This window comes from Phytophthora sojae (genome assembly GCF_000149755.1).
Source record: "Phytophthora sojae unplaced genomic scaffold PHYSOscaffold_4, whole genome shotgun sequence".
NCBI classification, from domain to species: Eukaryota; Oomycota; class Peronosporomycetes; order Peronosporales; family Peronosporaceae; genus Phytophthora; species Phytophthora sojae.
Genome location: NW_009258118.1, coordinates 322,742 through 340,191, shown reverse-complemented (window position 1 = coordinate 340,191; position 17,450 = coordinate 322,742). Strand labels below are relative to the sequence as shown.

At 55.9% G+C, this 17,450-nt stretch overlaps 4 protein-coding genes across 4 annotated transcripts; 1 reads left to right on the top strand and 3 right to left on the bottom strand.

Annotated features, from left to right (window-relative positions):
- Positions 1 to 445: 445 nt before the first annotated feature.
- Positions 446 to 1,177, bottom strand: PHYSODRAFT_330604 (hypothetical protein; the record flags this gene model as incomplete). The annotated part of the gene is made up of 3 exons (XM_009527304.1): positions 446 to 862; positions 951 to 980; positions 1,058 to 1,177. The coding sequence occupies 3 exons, from the start codon at positions 1,175 to 1,177 to the stop codon at positions 446 to 448; spliced, it is 567 nt and encodes a 188-aa protein (XP_009525599.1).
- Positions 1,178 to 1,751: 574 nt separating this feature from the next.
- Positions 1,752 to 3,896, top strand: PHYSODRAFT_330603 (hypothetical protein; the record flags this gene model as incomplete). Its single annotated transcript, XM_009527303.1, has 5 exons — positions 1,752 to 1,776; positions 1,810 to 1,944; positions 2,009 to 2,469; positions 2,508 to 2,613; positions 2,686 to 3,896. 5 exons carry the CDS (start codon positions 1,752 to 1,754, stop codon positions 3,894 to 3,896), a joined length of 1,938 nt encoding a protein of 645 aa, XP_009525598.1.
- A 7,060-nt stretch (positions 3,897 to 10,956) lies between these two features.
- On the bottom strand, positions 10,957 to 12,455 carry PHYSODRAFT_299963 (hypothetical protein; the record flags this gene model as incomplete). Its single annotated transcript, XM_009527302.1, has 3 exons — positions 10,957 to 11,118; positions 11,190 to 11,416; positions 11,483 to 12,455. The coding sequence occupies 3 exons, from the start codon at positions 12,453 to 12,455 to the stop codon at positions 10,957 to 10,959; spliced, it is 1,362 nt and encodes a 453-aa protein (XP_009525597.1).
- A 2,102-nt stretch (positions 12,456 to 14,557) lies between these two features.
- PHYSODRAFT_501688 (hypothetical protein) lies at positions 14,558 to 15,820 on the bottom strand (the record flags this gene model as incomplete). Its single annotated transcript, XM_009527301.1, has 3 exons — positions 14,558 to 15,348; positions 15,400 to 15,415; positions 15,626 to 15,820. Coding segments are annotated over 3 exons (1,002 nt in total), but the record flags the coding sequence as incomplete, so codon positions are not given.
- Between the last annotated feature and the right edge of the window lie 1,630 nt (positions 15,821 to 17,450).

The following is a 17,450-nucleotide window of genomic DNA, read 5'->3' as shown; positions in this document are numbered from 1 at the left end:
ATAAGTGGACAATAGGTGGAATTGGGTCGCCGTTGCGCAGTCGAGATGACAAGTCTATGCTGTAGGGGCGGAAAGCGTGACGCGATGACCGACAGACAGGATTCTCGGTTAGAGGACGGCGAATGTATCGTCGATTATGTTGTTAAATACTAGTGCCATGGATTAACGGCTAGCACAACTTGAATGGACACGCTTGAAGCGGCTACACGTGCGCCCCCTGTGGGTGCTCGTATATTCTTAGGTGAGCTAGTCTATCGGTCCTAAGGACGGCTGCAGTCCTTTCTAGTACTTGGCTGTGGTTTGGCTCATTTTGGGGTCGATTCAGTAAAGTGCGGATTTAGTTAGTCTCCAGTGTATGGCAACATTGCGTAGTGGTATTAATGAAGACCAAAGAAACCACAGAATATATTATTCCATTAGTTTCCATTATACATGACCATAGTTCTTACGATGACACTGCTTCAACAGTGTAGACGTCCCACATGTCCTTGTTGTACATCAAGAACATGAGCGTCTCGAGCGTCGATGCATCCATTCGCTTCCTTAGATCCGAGTAGACTAGCTTGGTTGCCGAAAAAAATCTCTCACACTCGTTAGAGGTGTATGGAGCGAATACAACGCCAGTGTACCTCGGGTGCTTGGCCACCTTGCACCTCTTGAACGCCTGTTGGACAATCGAGAGGTCCGAAGGTGGCGTAGGCTGAGGTGCTGCTGTCTTAGAGAGTCGGAAATCGGTGCAGGCGGCACGCTCTGCTGGGGTGAGGGCCTCCGTGCGCTGCAGCTTGACGATGCCACTTTCGAGGGCAACATTGTTGATGCTGGGTGCATCCGCAGACAGTCGGGGCTTCAGCTTCGGGTAACGCTGGTGTGGTGGAGCGAACAGAGAATTTTCCGAAGTCTGAAGCCATCCACCAAGATCAAGTGTGATCTCCCCAGAAAGTGATACCGACCTCCAGAAGAGTGACCCCGTCGAAGATGATCTAGACCAGGGGATATCTGCTTGGGGAGGGGTGACGTCGATCCTGGGAAAGGAATGATGATCTTGTATCCGGATTACGTCAACGTCCAGCAAAGAGTCGGTGGCGCCACCACAAAGGCCGAGGGAGCCAGCGAGCGTGCGGTTGGACCACAGGAGCGTGAGAGAACGATGGGACAAGGACTTAGGCAAGGTTAACATTTAAACAGAGTTGTTCTTACCTTCTACTGATCAAGTGGTCTTCGCCTTTGCACTACCGGGCACGGGATATACTTTGGCCCACCCGACGCTACGCAAGTCGACTTATACCCCAAGATCAAGGAACCTCGGACGCCAGGATAGCTTGGCCCAGCGTCCGTCAACCCTCACTTCGACCCACCGCTAGAGGAAGCGGCAAGCAAGGAAAAGCAAAGGAAGGTTACACACCAACCACAAGGCAACCCCAGGCCAAGATCACACCTGGCCGGCGAGTGTCGATCCAGACAACCTCGGATCGAAACCGCCACAACTACTCCGGCACAGCGTGAAGCATATCCGCGTTGCTGCCACAAGTTCCCGCTGTCCGCCAGACAGTCTAAGACTCAACCCCAAGCGCGTCTTCTCGAGATCACCCGAAGAGCGATCCAGCCCACCGACGGGTACACAAGGTGAGGATCGGCAACTTCACGGAACTTCACGGAAGATCGGAGTACCCCCTCCGTTAGTCGGCAGTTCGGGCGCCGTGTGCAAGAGGACGCCCCGCGATCTACAAATTTCGCGGAGCCGCTTCGCCACAATGGTGCGCGTGCCCGGATCTTTGGGTGACTCATGATTTCACCGTGAGTCCCTCCAAGAGGATGCGCAAGCCGAGTTTGGGCAAGGGAATCAAGCGTCGACGGAGAACGGATCGCCGTCGACGCTGCTGATAGATGATGGATCCGCGGATCGGCAGAGCCTAGGGAGGGGCTCTACCGACGGAACAGAGGAAGGTCCAGCAACGGGCCTAAGAAAAGCCTCAACCTCCTCCCCAGGTCCCTTCGGGGACCCCCGCAGGTCTCGATGCGAATCGTGGCCTGCCGGACGAAAGTCCACCAGCGCAAGCCGGAATTCAACCACCCAGTGCTAGATCATTCAAGAAGAAGCCAGCGAGATCGAAGTCGTCGCGGAAGAAGATGAAGGCTCCCGACTCCGACGCTGACGATCGGTTCGATCTCGCACTAACCGTGACTGAGGCTCAACTAGCTGCCGCGTACTACAGGAAGGAGCTCCACGCTTTCCTACTTCAGGACGGCGTGATGAAGCTCCTTCGGCCGAAGCTCCTCGGTGATCTCGCGGGACCGGTGTCACAGCCGACCTCTGGACCTGACAAGTTAGCTGCCGTACAGACCCTGCTACGGCTCTTCAAGGAAGTGGGCATCATTGCGGGAGCGCTGGACGCACAAAGTCTGTTCGATCTGAAGCTCAGCGAGATCCAGAACTCGACTCAGACTCTGTTCCAGCTACTGAAGCCGTTGGTCGGCGAGTCAAGTCGATCCCGGAAGGAACCAGCAAGATCGTCCCAGGAGCCTTCCAGATTGACAGCATCCAGACCAGTGCCAACGCCCAACCCAGGCGACCAAACGGCGACATCGTCCCCATACGTATCTGCGACAGAAGAGGTGGACTCTGACAGTGTTGACGACCCCCCCCCCGCATGACGCTAGGACCTTCTGGTGCCGCTATGCTGCGAGGTCGAGCGGAGCGCGCCGAGCACGAGGTGGCGGCGCCAGTTCGAGAACCGAAGATTGCAGCAGCATCAGTGCATCACTCTCCGGAAAAGCTTGATTCGTTCTTCCACGCGGCCATGGAACGCTTTCGGAAGGAACAACAGCTGCCTGGTACCGCGCGGAAGTTGCAGCCGACCGGAGATCAAGATGTGGACATGGAGTCTGTTGGATCACCAATCCGACACTCTGCGTCATGGGAGTTCGATCCCGACGACCTCGATCTGGGTCGACCTGCCCGTGCGGTGATCGCAACAACAGCTTCTACTTCAGCAGGAGGAACCGGTGCCGCACCACGCATCCGCGTGTCTGCGATGTCTGAGCTGAAAGAATTCTCAGGGAAGGACGGCGACGAAGACCGATCTCGATCTTGGGTCAAAAAGGTAAGGTCGGCCTTCGTCTGCAATCAAGCTCCCGATGATGAGAAGTGTCTAGTATTCGGAGATCTACTCACGGGCCCGTCGCGAAACTGGTACCGCCAGCTGAGTGGTACGACCCGCACCACGTGGAAGGACCTTCTACAGAGCTTCCAGATCCAGTATTGTGGACGATGTGTCTCGGTTGCCCGCCAGTACTACCATGCTCGGAAACGATCTGACGAGTCGCCTTTGGAGTACCTTCATCGACTCAACGTTGCGGGGCTGCGGACACGTCTACAAGTCAAGGACGGACCGCCGGACGTGCGTCGTGAGCATGTGGAACATTTCATCGAGACGTTGGACGACCGCGATCTAGCGGACCAGCTCGCCCTGCTGCGGATTCCTGATGCGGATATCCTGGAAGAAGTCTGCGATCTCGCCAGCGCGCCGAAGCGCGACAGAGCAAGACAGTGTATGGCTCGATCAAGCCCCGTCAGAAGCCACCAGCTACCGCCGGTAACCGCGCAGTGCGAGCGATCCAGATACCGAGCGACACTAGTGACTCCGACTCTGGATCAAGTGGATCGGGTGAAGATGGAGATCTGCGCCGAGTGTACGCGACCGCGGCTGGCAACAGCAACGGAGCGACTGAACATCGCACCTCTGGTCAAGACCGGCGTCTACCGGAACAAGATCGCAACCGTCCGGATCGTCGGCCCGGTCAACACTCGATGCCAAACGACATGGGGGCGCCCCTCAAGCGGTGCACTCATTGTGGGTCTGTCAAGCATGATGATCTGGGATGTTGGAAGCGGTTGACGTGCGAGAAATGCGGCAAGCGTGGTCACCCGTCGGATCGCTGCCTCTTTGTCTGCAAAGCCTGTGGCGAAATTCACGACGAAGGGAGCTGTCCGATGGAGGAATTCTAGAATATGATCCGCCAGTGGTACAATCCCACCAAGCACGGGGGCATGTTGCCCGAGTCCGCGGAGAAGATGTTAAACTAAGACGCTCGCCGGGTTGGAATCCGGTATGAAACGAGCGTTCTCAGTTCTGCATCTTTGCGTATGTTGAGAAGCAGTCACAGTCGACTGTAAACAAACTCATCGACAATACATGTGATCTTCAAAAGAAAACTACGGCTGCCGTGTCAAGCCTTCACCAAATTGATGACTACTCAAGATCGAGTGTGAAGATGGCCTTGGATATCGCGTTGGGGGAGTCGCGTGGTTACTGGAAATACCATGTGCCCGACAAGAAGTTCAAGCAAGCGAAAACTGTGGGCAAGATCAACAACGAAAAAGCAACTCTGTTGTTTGACAGTGGTGCTGAAGTGTCTATCCTAGACACCGCCTTTGCTCGTAAGGTGGGGTGCTACATTGATGAAAGTCAGACATTGGAGTGCGAAGGCGTTGGGAAATCTCCATTCATGGCGGAAAAACGTGCGCGGGTCAAGATCACGCTCGCGGGATCGCTTGTGTACTTCTTCGATGTCTGGGTGGGCCCGCCGACCGGCGGCCAAGACTTAATCCTTGGCATGGACTTCATGGTGCCGACCGGGATCCGCCTTGATCTTGCCGACGGATCCATCTGCCTGCCGGACGAGGTGCGAATTCAGCTTGCTGGAAGACGCCCACTCTACGGTGACAAGGTCGAGCAAGTGAACTTGGCCGACTATCGCGAGTTCGACGTGGCCGGATCCACCGAGGTGAAGCTGCGCACGAGACCAACAGAACATCAGAAGCTTTGGGTCACACGTGGCGATCGATGGGTGCCTACCGTGACTGCAGGCCCGGGCAGGGCTCGTTACCTGCAACTGACAAATCTCAGCGAACGCAAGTTAGTGCTGCATCAAGGTATGCGACTCGCGATGTGGCTGTCCGGAGATCGAGTGCCGCGCTTACCTGGGTATGTCTCCGTCAGATCTCGCCGCTACGCTGAGTGGCAGAACTTGGCGTACCAAGCAACTACCGACACTGCGGACGATGTGCCGGAACCTGCCGGTGTGGAAGAGCCTGCTGTGGAGCGGCCTCAGTACACGACGCCGACCGCGATCTTACCCGCCCTGCGAAGCGACCGGAGGTGGCCACAGTGCGTGCCGAGTACATGTCGCCCAAGAACCCCGACGACTCCAACCCGGAAGGGTCGTGCGACGACCCCACCACGTCTCACGCGATGCCCAGCAGCGACGAGGAACCGAAGAACATCGACGAATTCGGCGCAGAAGAGACGCACCATGATTTCTCCACGTCGCAGGGGGCGGAGAGACCATCGGGTGATTACGACGCTGAAAATCCAGTCTGCGACACGGAATGTTTGGAAGATCATGCCCCGTCGGTGCGACAGGGGACGTCTAATCAAGATCGAGTGGTTGCGACGGACGCAAATCAGGCGTCTCATCAAGATTACAGTGGTGCGATAGGCGCAAATCAGGCGTCTAATCAAGATCGGCGGATCGAAACGGATGAGAACCCAGCGACTTCGAGTGATGGTGGAGCGACGCGTAAACCCACACCCATGTGTGATCTTGAAGTTGACGCGCGCCCAAGACCGGTCGAATCAGGTATGCATGACGGAAGGTGGCGATCTCTACGCGGAAGACGTGGAAGGTCAAATAGCAGTACTCCCCGAGTTCTCTACGGCCGATGAAGTTGTGATCACGGACATCCAAGTGGGCGATCCTGGTGAAAACACCCCGGAGGAAATCGACCGACTGCGGAAGATCATCTGGCGCCGGAAGCATCCGCTTATGGGAAGGGGCAATGCCTTACCACCTGCCGCAAAAGGTGCGATCTGCGACATTGACGTCGGAAATGCGAAGCCAGTCGCTCAGCGTTGCCGCAAAGTGGCGCCGCAGTACCGCGAGAAGCTGGAGCAGCTAATCAAGGGACTCCTGTCAGCCAAGATGATCAAGATCTCAACGTCTCCTTGGGCATCACCGATCGTGGTGATCGTCAAGAAGAACGGGGTCGACATCAGACTCTGTATTGACTACCGTCTGGTCAACAGTCTGACGCGTTTAATGGTCTACCCGATACCGCTGATCAACGATCTCCTCGAAGATCTCGACAAGGTGCTCTGGTATTGCTCGCTGGACATGGCTAGTGATTTCTGGGTGGTGACAATGACAGATCGAGCTCGTGCAATCTCCGCGTTCGTCACTCCATGGGGGCTCTACGAGTGGAATCGAATGTCATTCGGGCTGAAAAACGCGCCGCAGATCTACCAGCGACTGATCGACAACGCACTCTACGGCTTCCTCAAGATCACGGGCAACCAAAATCGACAGGGACAGATCGACCTTTTCAAGGACGGAGAACCAAACGTCGAGCAGAAGACCTCTGTCCTGGGGCGTCGATCTTATATCGATGGCATCTTGGTTACGGCCGGTTCGTGGGATACGCTGTGTGAGAAGGTGGAAAAGCTGCTAGATGTCTGCGAGGAATGGAACTTGTCGATCAGCGTGGCCAAGTGCTTTTGGGGATTGAAGAAGGTCGACTACTTGGGACGTCGAGTATCTGCGGAAGGACTGGAGGCTCACCCGAAGGATCTATCAGTATTGGCCAATCTGCCGTTTCCGACCACCCTGAGATCGATGCAGTCATTCTTAGATAGTCTCAACTACTACAGTAGGTTCATCGAGGACTTCGCGGTCTACGCTTCAGTGCTGTACGAACTTCGTGAGGCTGACTTCTACGAAATCACCTGGAAAGCCAAGATTGAGGTCGGCGCAGATGATGTCGAAGCTGGTGAACGCCAAACTGACAGTGCCAAGTGGGGTCGAGCCGTCACGGCATTTACGGTATTGAAGGACAAGATCGTGAAGGCGCCAATTCTGCAGCACTTTGACCCAGATCGGGAGCCAGTGGTCGTGGTGTACGCCAGCAAGTGGGCGATCTCTGCGGCGTTGATGCAGGAGCACGATGGGGTATACAAGCCAGTCACCTTTACCAGCCGGGCGCTCAAGCCGAACGAGATCAACTATGGAATGGTGGATATGGAGGTGTTGGCACTGCTCCGGATATTAGATGTCTGCTACACGCAACTGGTTACCAGATAGATCAAGGTCCTGACCCGATACTCAACGTTGGCCTGGCTGGTGCACTCATCCGGCTGCAAGGGCGCCTTGGCCGTTGGGCAGCTTGATCGTGAAGTGCACGAAGGGAAAATATATGATCTTGGGTGTGATAGCTGCGAGCATAACGCCACGCGAAGAAGTCGACGCCATCCTGACGTCGATCTCCCCCAGGAAACAATCGCGATAAGCGATCACGATGCCGCCGCCCGCTGTAAAGATGGGTGAAGAACTGCTGGTGGCTAGCTTCGACAGATCAGCTCGTGTGAAACGAAGTGGGGCGCCTACAGCGCGATTGTGTGGGATTGCCGGAATGGAAGGTGATCTCGGCCGCCTCGGAGAACCAGGTTGATCTTACGGTGAATGAGGCGGAGTATCACGGCTAGCTGCTCTGTTTCGATCTCCTAGCCACCCTGCACAGGGGGCGGCGCCTAATTATCTGTGGTGACTCCAACTTGGTGATCCGTCAGATGCGTGGAGAGATCGAGTGCAAGGCCCCGAGCTTGGTACTACTACGTCAGAAGGCCATGGAACGGTTGTGTGGAGTAGCGGCCTCGCAGAAATCGCGGAGTTCGTCCTCGCACAAACCCGACGCGTCCAATCTGCGGTCGCGACGGGCAATTTCCCGGATCTTGAGTAGCGTATCTTCGAATATAGAGCCCAAGTCTTCGCAAGCTTCAGAGTTGGGGGGTTGAGTGGACGCTTGTTCCTTGTCTTAGGGCGTCGGTTGTTCCTTGGGCGTGCGGACTTATCGGGCCGGCGTTTCCTCGGAGATCCCGTCGGGTGTGCGGCGTTATCGGGCCGGCGTTTCCTGGGGCTTGTTGCGTGGCGGTATCGGGCCGACGCGGGGTCTTGTGCACAGCGGTTATCAGGCCGTGCGGTCCTTCGTCTAGGCTGCGCGTTATCGAGCGCCTCCTAACCGGTATACGTTTTACGTGCCTTCGTTTCTAGCACGGGGTTTGAGGGGGGGGATGCCCGAGACAGCGAGCGACGGGGGGCCGCGTGTTCCTTGCGGCTCTGCTTGCCGACGCTTGGTGGTTTTCAAGAACCTGGCGATCTTCCGGAGGGGAGAGGTCTGAGTGGCTCAGAGAAATTTCGGGACTGAGTCCTTACCCTATCCTATGTCCTTGCTACTGGCTACTCCCTACTACTGCTTACTAAGCCTACCACCCTACGCCTATCCCTGCGTCTGTCGTGCTTGCACTGCCGCTCTTCAACCTGATTCGCGTAACGTAATCACGACTTGGGCTCGACGGGGTTCCTCGACGGGGTTTCTCGACGGGGTTTAGGGTTGACGGGTTTGGGGGAAACGGGCGCGCTGATCGGCCCGTCGGATGATTACGCGTCGCACTGGATTCTGGCACCGTGTCTCACGGCCCATCACCCACGCCGACTTTCCGTCGAGCTCGGCCCTGCGTCGCGCCCATAATCCGCGTCGCGTTCATCACTCGCGTCCGCCGACATCCATCTCGGCGCCTTCTTCCTCCGGCGCCCGGTGTGCCCACTTCTTCGCGGGGCACTACACCACAGTTACGATCTTGGCCTAATCACGAATTTCTCCACATGAAACGTGACTGGAACCAGAGTGCAGATCGACTTGCAAGCGCAGCACTACAACGGGAAGCGCGAAGATCTGGTGAGGCTCAACCGGCTCGACGAACTATTGGTTCCTCGATCTGACGCGGCGGTGATCAAGATCGCGGCGGTTACGAGATGGAGGAGACGAGCAGCCCCACAAGTGTTGGATTAGTTGATGGTACAACGAATGCGGACGGAGCGCATCTGCCAGGCCCAGGATGAAGAGAAATGGATTGCCGATCTCAAGAAGTATCTACTTGGGGATGTGCAGGACCTTACCTCGGCGGAGGCTAAAGCGTGTACCAAGATTGTCGATGACTACGAGATCGACGAAGCTGGATTGCTGTTCTACTGCCCGCCATCGAAGCGCTCTGATGAAGGTCGTGATCTTGTGATGCGGCTGGTGATCCCGGAGACCTTGCAGCAGGACTTCCTATACCATTATCATGTCAGTCTCGAGGGTGGCCACCAAGGCATTGGAAGAACCTACCAGCGGATTCGTGCCCATTTTCACTGGAGAGGCCTCTACCAAAGTGTACAACGATATGTGGGGCTGTGTGTGGACTGCGAGACCGGGAAAGGGAGGCCGACTACACAAGGAGAATCTCCCGGTGATCTTCAGACTACCTACCCGTTCCAGATCATTGCCATGGACCACATCCCGTCATTACCCAAGTCGTACAAAGGGAACACGGAGTTGCTGATCTGGATCGATCTTTTCACTGGATTCGTGATTGCGAAGGCCAGCTCGTCGCGAACGGCCCAAACGATCGCTGAAAACTACGAGGAATGCGTTTTTCGCCGATTTGGAGCTAGCGAGGCGATACGACATGACCGCGAACCTGGATTTATGTCGGACTTCTTTAGATCGTTCAACAAGATCGTCGGTCAGTGACAGTGTGCGACTATGGCTTATCGGCCTCAGGCCAATGGTACCGCCGAGCGGATGGTGCAGACGCTCACTCGCGCTCTGAAGATGTATGTCGAAGACATCAACCAGCGAGATTGGGACGAGTACGCGGAGCACCTTACTTTTACTCTCAACACGGCCCAAAATCGGATTCGTGGAGACACACCCTTCTACTTGGTACATGGGTGGGACCCTCGATCTACTCTGGAGGCAATGGTAACGCTGGGATCGACGCGCCGGCGGGATCGACAGCCTCGCAGGTGGCGCTATCATGTCCAGAAGCAATATCAGCAGGCCCGGCAGCAAGTCAATGAGCGCCTACGTGAGGCAATTAGAGATCGAGCTGACCAGCACAACGAATCGGTGCGCCCACCCGAGATCGAGGCTGGAATGCAGGTATGGCTGTATCTCGACCGAGTCAAGGAAGGCTACGCTCATAAACTTGCGCACATGTGGCATGACCCCTTCCGTGTAGTTGAGGTCGTTGACACGTACGCTGCTCGCCTCGAGATCGCAGGAACCGAGTATCGACTGTTCCCAATTGTGCACGTGTCCAAGCTGAAGCCCGTTCGCACCTTCCCAGGCCGACCACACCTCACCTTGACGATCCAAGACCAAGATCGACTCGACTTAGACGAGGCTCTATTACCTGAGGATAGCTGGGAAACAAATCTAGGTGAAGACGAGTATGAGATGGAGCGTATCGCTGACATGCGATCTGGGCGGCGCACACGGTATGGACGTGTTCTGAGAGAATTCTTGGTATACTGGACGGGATATGATGAGCCATCGTGGATCGACGAAGCTGACTTGAACTGCGGAGCATGCTACGTGACTATTTGCGGGAGCGATCGAACCGAAATCGGTTCGAGGTCATGCAATCGCACGAAGAGCAGTCGTGCGCCGAGATTGTGAGACGGGTTGGCCGTCACACGAGAATCGAGTCGAAGAGTCTGTGGGATGGGCGCAGGCAGGTGGAACGGAGGTATATGTATATGCCGCTGGATTCGTCGGAGTATTGACCCGGAGATCCTCCCGTTCCACCCGTGCTCAGATCGATGGGCCGGTTCGAGGATCCAACCCCAGTTCCAGAAGACCGTCGACGTTCCGACCGTGAACGCGAGAGGGCTGCACGGGACTCTTCTTCGAAGCCTTCGTCGTCGGCGCCCATCTCGTCGTCGCCTGTATCCATCTCCGGTGCTGGGGTGGACGAAGAGTGGGGCTGAGACCCACCTTGCGTGGAGTCGTCGATCTCGGCCTCGGAGATGTCAGAAGGGGCCTGGCTGCTCCCGCCTGCCTTGGACCACCCGCCTATATCAGCTCGACGGGTCGATCTGGAACTGGCGGGACGCTTGCGCGGCGGCGATCGGGAGCGTGAAGGCGCACCCCGACGTGGGGGCGACGACGTGCGTTGTGCCTTCCGAGCTCGTCCGGAAGTTGAGGAAGTACTCGCCGTTGGAGGCGCGGCGCGAGATCCACTAGAAGTGGCCGAAGGAGATGTCGATCCAGTGGGAACAGGGGCGGCAAACGTGGAAGGCGCGGGAAGCACCGCATCTTGGCCCATGGCCTCCGCTATGTTCGAGAATCGCGTGTAACCGTCCCTGTAGTGGAGGATCTGATCGCTCTGAGTGGCCACCGCTTGTGCCTGACGAAGCTCTTCGATCTCACGCTGATGGTCGTGAAGAAGTTGAGCGGCGATCTGGCTGGTATTCCGCCAATGTGCGACTTGCTGCTCCAACTGGGCCGTGATGGATCGCATGGAATCCACATGGGTATCTACATCCAAGATCGACACGTTGTTAGTCAAGAAGAATTAAGGTCAGCATGTGCGAAGGAACTTACGCAGATCGTGGAGCTCGGACCTTCGCTTGAGATGACGCTCTGTCTCCATCGGACGCAGCTCCTCGGCTCGGGTACACCGACGTTGTGTATCTTGAAGGTTCTTTTGCAGATCCTCACGGAGGCGCGTAATCCGGCAACCTTGACAGTCGATCTGGCCGCGCAGTTGGGTAAATGCTTCTTCCAAGGCGCCCTCCGACTGCTCCAGTGCGTCGCAGCGCTGTTGCGCGGCCTCGAAGGCCCGGCGCAGTCGCAGTGGCTCATGATCCTGGGTTTGGAGACGGCGTGCCAGCGCAGGAGGCGGAACGGGGCCAACGTCGGGATGGTTCGTCACAGCGGCGATCTGGGCCTCTAGAGTGGCAACTTGATGGCGAATCTGCCGAGCAGTGGCGTCGGAAGTCGTCCGCAGTCGATCCATCTCCTCTTGAACCTGGTCCGCGGCCGCTACTCTCTCTTCCAAAGCCTCCACGTCGAGATTACGCGACACCAGCAGCGAGTTGGTCAACTGGAGCTGGTCAAGCAGCCAGTCGTGACGTGTCTGGCAATGTTGAATGAGAGATCGAGCGGCAGATGTCGAGGTGTCGATCTGATGGTGTAAATCGCTTGAGTGCCGGAGGGCAGCAGTGTGGTCACGCTGCAGCTCCACGTCCTCGTCCTGCAACTGGTCGTCGGTACCACTTTGTGCGAACGCCTCCTCTACTTGACGGAGCGAGGCCTGGATCATTTGGAGAGAGTTGTGGATCAGTGTCTGGTCGAGACGAGGCCGATCCAAGCGGACGGTCGGAGCAGTGGCGATCTGCGCGCACACTTGACATGGGGGCGGACGGCCAGCAGGATCTTCCGCGTCGGGGTCTTCGACGTCAGCTGCATCTCCCACGTGGGGACCAGCCACTGCTGCTAGGAGGGCCAAGCCGGCCAATGGCGAGTTGGAGGTTACCGGAGGCGCTTGGGAGCTGGATGTCCCCGGGTGGGCCATGGAGCGAGGACGAGACGGCAGCGGCGATCCTGGAGGCGACGGTGGCAAGGTTGATCCTGGATTCTGTGAGGCGCGATCCGCGCCGAGAGGCGTCGACGGGTCTTGATCTGGAGAAGCACTGCCGGCGGCGGGACCGTCAGCTGGAGCAGACATGAGTGCGACACGAACGCGGGGTGCGGAACGGAGCAAGGCGCTGACGACGGGTGCAGCGAGCGATTGCCGTTGTGCGTCCTCCACTCGTGCAGGGGACGACTGTGGTGGAGCGAACAGAGAATTTTCCGAAGTCGGAAGCCATCCACCAAGATCAAGTGTGATCTCCCCCGAAAGTGACACCGACCTCCAGAGGAGTGACCCCGTCGAAGATGATCTAGACCAGGGGATATCTGCTTGGGGAGGGGTGACGTCGATCCTGGGAAAGGAATGATGATCTTGTATCCGGATTACGTCAACGTCCAGCAAAGAGTCGGTGGCGCCACCACAAAGGCCGAGGGAGCCAGCGAGCGTGCGGTTGGACCACAGGAGCGTGAGAGAACGATGGGACAAGGACTTAGGCAAGGTTAACATTTAAAGCCCAAGTCGAGAAGCCAAGTGGAGTGTTGCATACCTGAGCGGAGTGGTATGGCCCTGAGTGGAGTTGTCGAAGTCCAGTTGAAGTGCCGGGTGAAGAGTCGCTGAACTTAAGTCCAGACAGTGGTAATGACGGCAAAGTTGGTGGCACCGGCGAGTACACTCATCCGGTGAAATCAGCTTGAAGCCTGCCTACAATGGGTGCGACTGCTCAAGATCGCGGACACTTCCAGCAGCTTCAACGGTACCAACGCTCCACGTGCCAACATGGAGCCTCGGCATTGGTCAAGACAAAGATATAAGCGGACCTCAAGCAGATCTCAAGCGCGCTATGGTAAGCATACAGCCGACGCTCTTCGTGCCGCCAGTCAGTGTGGACCCAGGGGGATATTGCGCCCCCACTTAGTGAGTCCTAGTTTGTGCATGTGTAAACATTTAAACATAGTTCGTTTTGCCCCGAAGGACGCAAGTGGTGGAGGTCTTTGGCCAGAAGGTGTCTTGACGATCATCCACACAAATTCAAGCTAACATATCAACGTTGTCAGAGTGCTTCGGTGCGACGGCAGTACGGTTATTTCATATAACTGTTACATCTTCAGGTTTATTTCATATTTTCGGGTGGAAGGTGATCCATTCGAAGGTTTAGGCAGGTTAATTGTATTGTGTGCTTGGGGACATTGGCGTGCCCCGGTGCATTGTGTGATTATTAGTATCGGTTCATTGTGGACCTGGTGCGCGGGCAGTCCCAGGGTGTGTGTGAGTGCCTTGGATTCGGACTAGGCTCAAACTGAGTCACTAACTCCAGACCGGGTCGTTGCTTGACTCGAAGAGAAGATAGTAGAAGCTGGTACGAGCCTCACCCAGGCTCAGAGACATAAAGTCGGATGCAGCGGGGCTGCCGTAGCTTTAGCGTCAGAGGAAGACGTAACGGACTCACAGAGTCTCAGCTCAAGGTAGCCCGTTCTAATACCAGAACGCACGAGTCCGTACACCTTACGGACTCCAAGAGTCAACCCTTAACTCTTAGTTGTGTGAATCTCAAACTGAATGTATTTCCCTTTAGCGCGGCCAAGCCGCCTACGGTGTAAATGTATCCGGTTCACTATCTAGCATAGTGAACCCTAGTCATATGCATAACCAGTTGCTCTGAATCCATGTACTGATCCTCCTACTGAAATAGGTTAAAGTGCGTACCCACAACGCCTGTGTGTCCCAATCTTCGTAACCCTTCGGGTAACTCTCGCGTAACCCTGATACATCGGAGCTGAGCCAAGCGTTCAAGCAGCTAAGCCTAGCGAAGTGGAGTGGGAGTGTTCGCTCAGTGGGAGGAGATGAGCGGAACTCTTGCAGCGCTAAGCAGGGCTGAGCCGAGTAGTGCAAGGGCTGAGCGAAGACCAAGGTCGAGCGGTGTAGCAACCTGAACCTTTTCAAAAAGGCACGGGCGCTTCGTCACACGAACGGACGTCGAACACCGGAAAGCGTCAACGTTGACCGCTGTAACGTCTTGGTCACCCCCTCAAAGTCGATGAGCACCTTTAGAAGCATGTGTGTCTTTTCGGATACACCCTGTGAAGCAATAGCGGCTGGATGCCAAACTCGATGAGGGTGCCATAGCCCAGAGAATTGAGAGCCGGCTCAATTTTAGTATAGCGCTGGACCATGGCATGGATACTCGACCACCGGGTGTCGTTACGCAGGAGAGGTGACAGATCCCTTACAAGGCGAAGAATTGCGCGACCCTTGATCGTGCGCATCTTGTTCATCAACGCATGGATCTTCGCCAGGAGAGTCTCGTAGTCGGGCAGATAGTCAGACACGGCCAGGTTAAACATGTGCGATGCACAGCCGACCATTGGAAGCGCACCTTTACGACTCCCAATGTACTGGTTGACGTTGCAGTTGTCGGTCACAATAAAGTGGACCGCCTCCCAAGGCATGTTGTAGCGTGTGAGCGTGTCAGCGATGAGGTCAAACAGGCTCTGTGCACCGAGATCCTCCTCCACGTCTAGCGGACAACATGCCAGCAGCACGAACCGGCGCGTGTAGCAGTCGGTGTCGTCGTAGTAGTCAGTGCCACCCCTAACCTCAGTTCCATGGCACATCCCCGGGTCGTTGAACACGGCGAAAATGGCGATGTAGTGACGGCCGCTGAAGGTGGAGCCATCGAGCACGATGCCGAACGTCGGCGGAAGCTCCTCAGTAACCCTAGCCTCTGCAGACTGGTACACCCGCACCAAGTACATCTTCAACGTCTTTTGGCTAATCGAGGACAGCGAAGCGTTTTTCCTCGTCATCTTGCGCTCGACGAAACTCAGAGGCAGACGGTCTAGCACGAACCACGACGTTCACCTGAAGCCGGAGATTTGCATAAGCGGACGAGCAGCCGTAACCCACTATAGGACGGTCCGCTCTGCCAACCCGCACCCAATGTGGTGGTGGATAGTTGGGTGAGCTGGTGGCCCGTGCATAAAAAAGCCCCATAGTGTAATGAGGGGTACGGAACCCGGTCCCCCCCCGGGGGTCGGATAGCTACCAGCATCCTACGCCATAGACGGCCCCAGTCATGTCGTACGGGTTCCGGTGGCTTAAATCTCCAGCACGACCCACTCGGACCAGCGAAAAATGGTACGCGTCTCGTCATCGGCAGCACGTAGGCGGAGTGCGTTGCGGTCCTTCGCGGCTTGAAAGACATCTTCAAGGTAGGTCGGGTGGTTGGTGCGGAGATGCGTGATCAGGTTGGTGTAGCCATGAGCACTCTTGCACGTCTTCGAACAGGTTAAGCACAGAAACTCTTCCTGGACTTCTTGGTGAACATCAGGCTGCACACGAGCTTGTTGCTTAGGGGTTTAGAGTTCGGCGACATCGAGGCGAGTTAGTTTCGGCTGCAGTGGTTGGTAGAAGTTGGCAAATTTAATTCTGACACTAATTACGTTCAAGATAATCACCAACAATGTATTTACCAAAGTTTAAGTAGTATACTAAGGCCAAGTGAGGTCATAGTAACCTTAAATGAAGTAGTGTTATGAGGCCAAGTCAAGTGGAAAGACGCTGAAGGCACTGTACTAGGAGCATCAGCAGCTCTGATTGGCCACATTCTTAGACTTTGCCGTCACCTGATTGATCAATAGGCTAAATCACTTGTGTTTGAGTAGTATACTGAGGCCAAGTCAAGCGGGAAGTCGCAGTGATTGGCACAATACATAGCATATTCAATATTATGGTATTAACAGGCGATACGCGACTTAAGGTCAACGCTTTTTGCAGCTTGAGCTCATACTGTGAAACGCGCAAAAGTAATTTAGAATGTAAGACTGACACAACGGTCTAGGTAGGCGTCTTGCGCATCGCCTCGTACTCCGGTATCGACATTTGAGCCGATGGTTGACGAGAAATCGAGGCGGAAGTACATGTATCTCCTCATTTCCCCCTAAAAATGGCCGCATGGTCAGAAAAAAACGAGCTGATAACTTTCTGATTGGATAAAAATGCTTGCACTACGGCATCATTGGTTAATAATGACTCGTCACTTGCTGATTGTCTAAATTTAGAGAGTTGGCGATTGGAGGAAGCGCTGGTGACGGGCACGGACGCTAGAGTCGCCGCGGGCAATGCGGTGTGGCCCTATCACTCTGTCTATGACCCGTAGCAACGGCAGCACTGCCACGGCCGACGGCCAGTAGCATCGCCATGCACTCGTGCGCGCCCACAAACTCGACACGGACTAGAACGCGCAAGCGCCGCATTAGCCGGAGACGGCAGTGCGACCAACAGGTCATCCATGGCGAGAACATCCTGGCTGACCCTAACGAGGCTAAGCTCCGTGACAAGTTCTCGGGTTTCTACGCGCTGTGTTAACACTATTACTCCAACTCCAACTACAGGATGTACTCTCACTTCCGACACCTGTCAAATCTAGTATCCTTTACAATTTGATATCATCTTTAGCAGGGTTCACAATAAATCGACGCCAAGCATTGAGCGGCTCTCAATCAACCGCAAGCCGCCGCAAGCCACCGCTGTCGCGCGCGAAGCTTGCGAGGCTTACGAAGATTCTGAGTGCAGCTCAAGGGACGCGGAAACGTGTCTCTTGGGTGCGGAGGTATAGGGGGATGGGGGTGCTGGCAGGTAGGCATCGTCTTCGCCGCAAGAACGGACAGAAGGACTTGAGGTAGTAGACAGAGGAGCAGTTAGCCCGGCCCGTGGGCCCCTCGGCCTAGCGGCAAGTAGTGGGGTGAAGTGAGAACATAGGAGTAGAAACGACAGAGGAAGAACTGGTAGATGGAGCCGTGAGAAAGCGCTGGCGTAGATAGTAGACCAGCGTCTATAGCTTCCTACTAGTGCTGCAGCGCAGATAGCATTCAGCGAGTGTGGATGAGCTCAACCACAACAGCTCACTCACAACTTCGTCTCATAGTTAATTTATCGCTT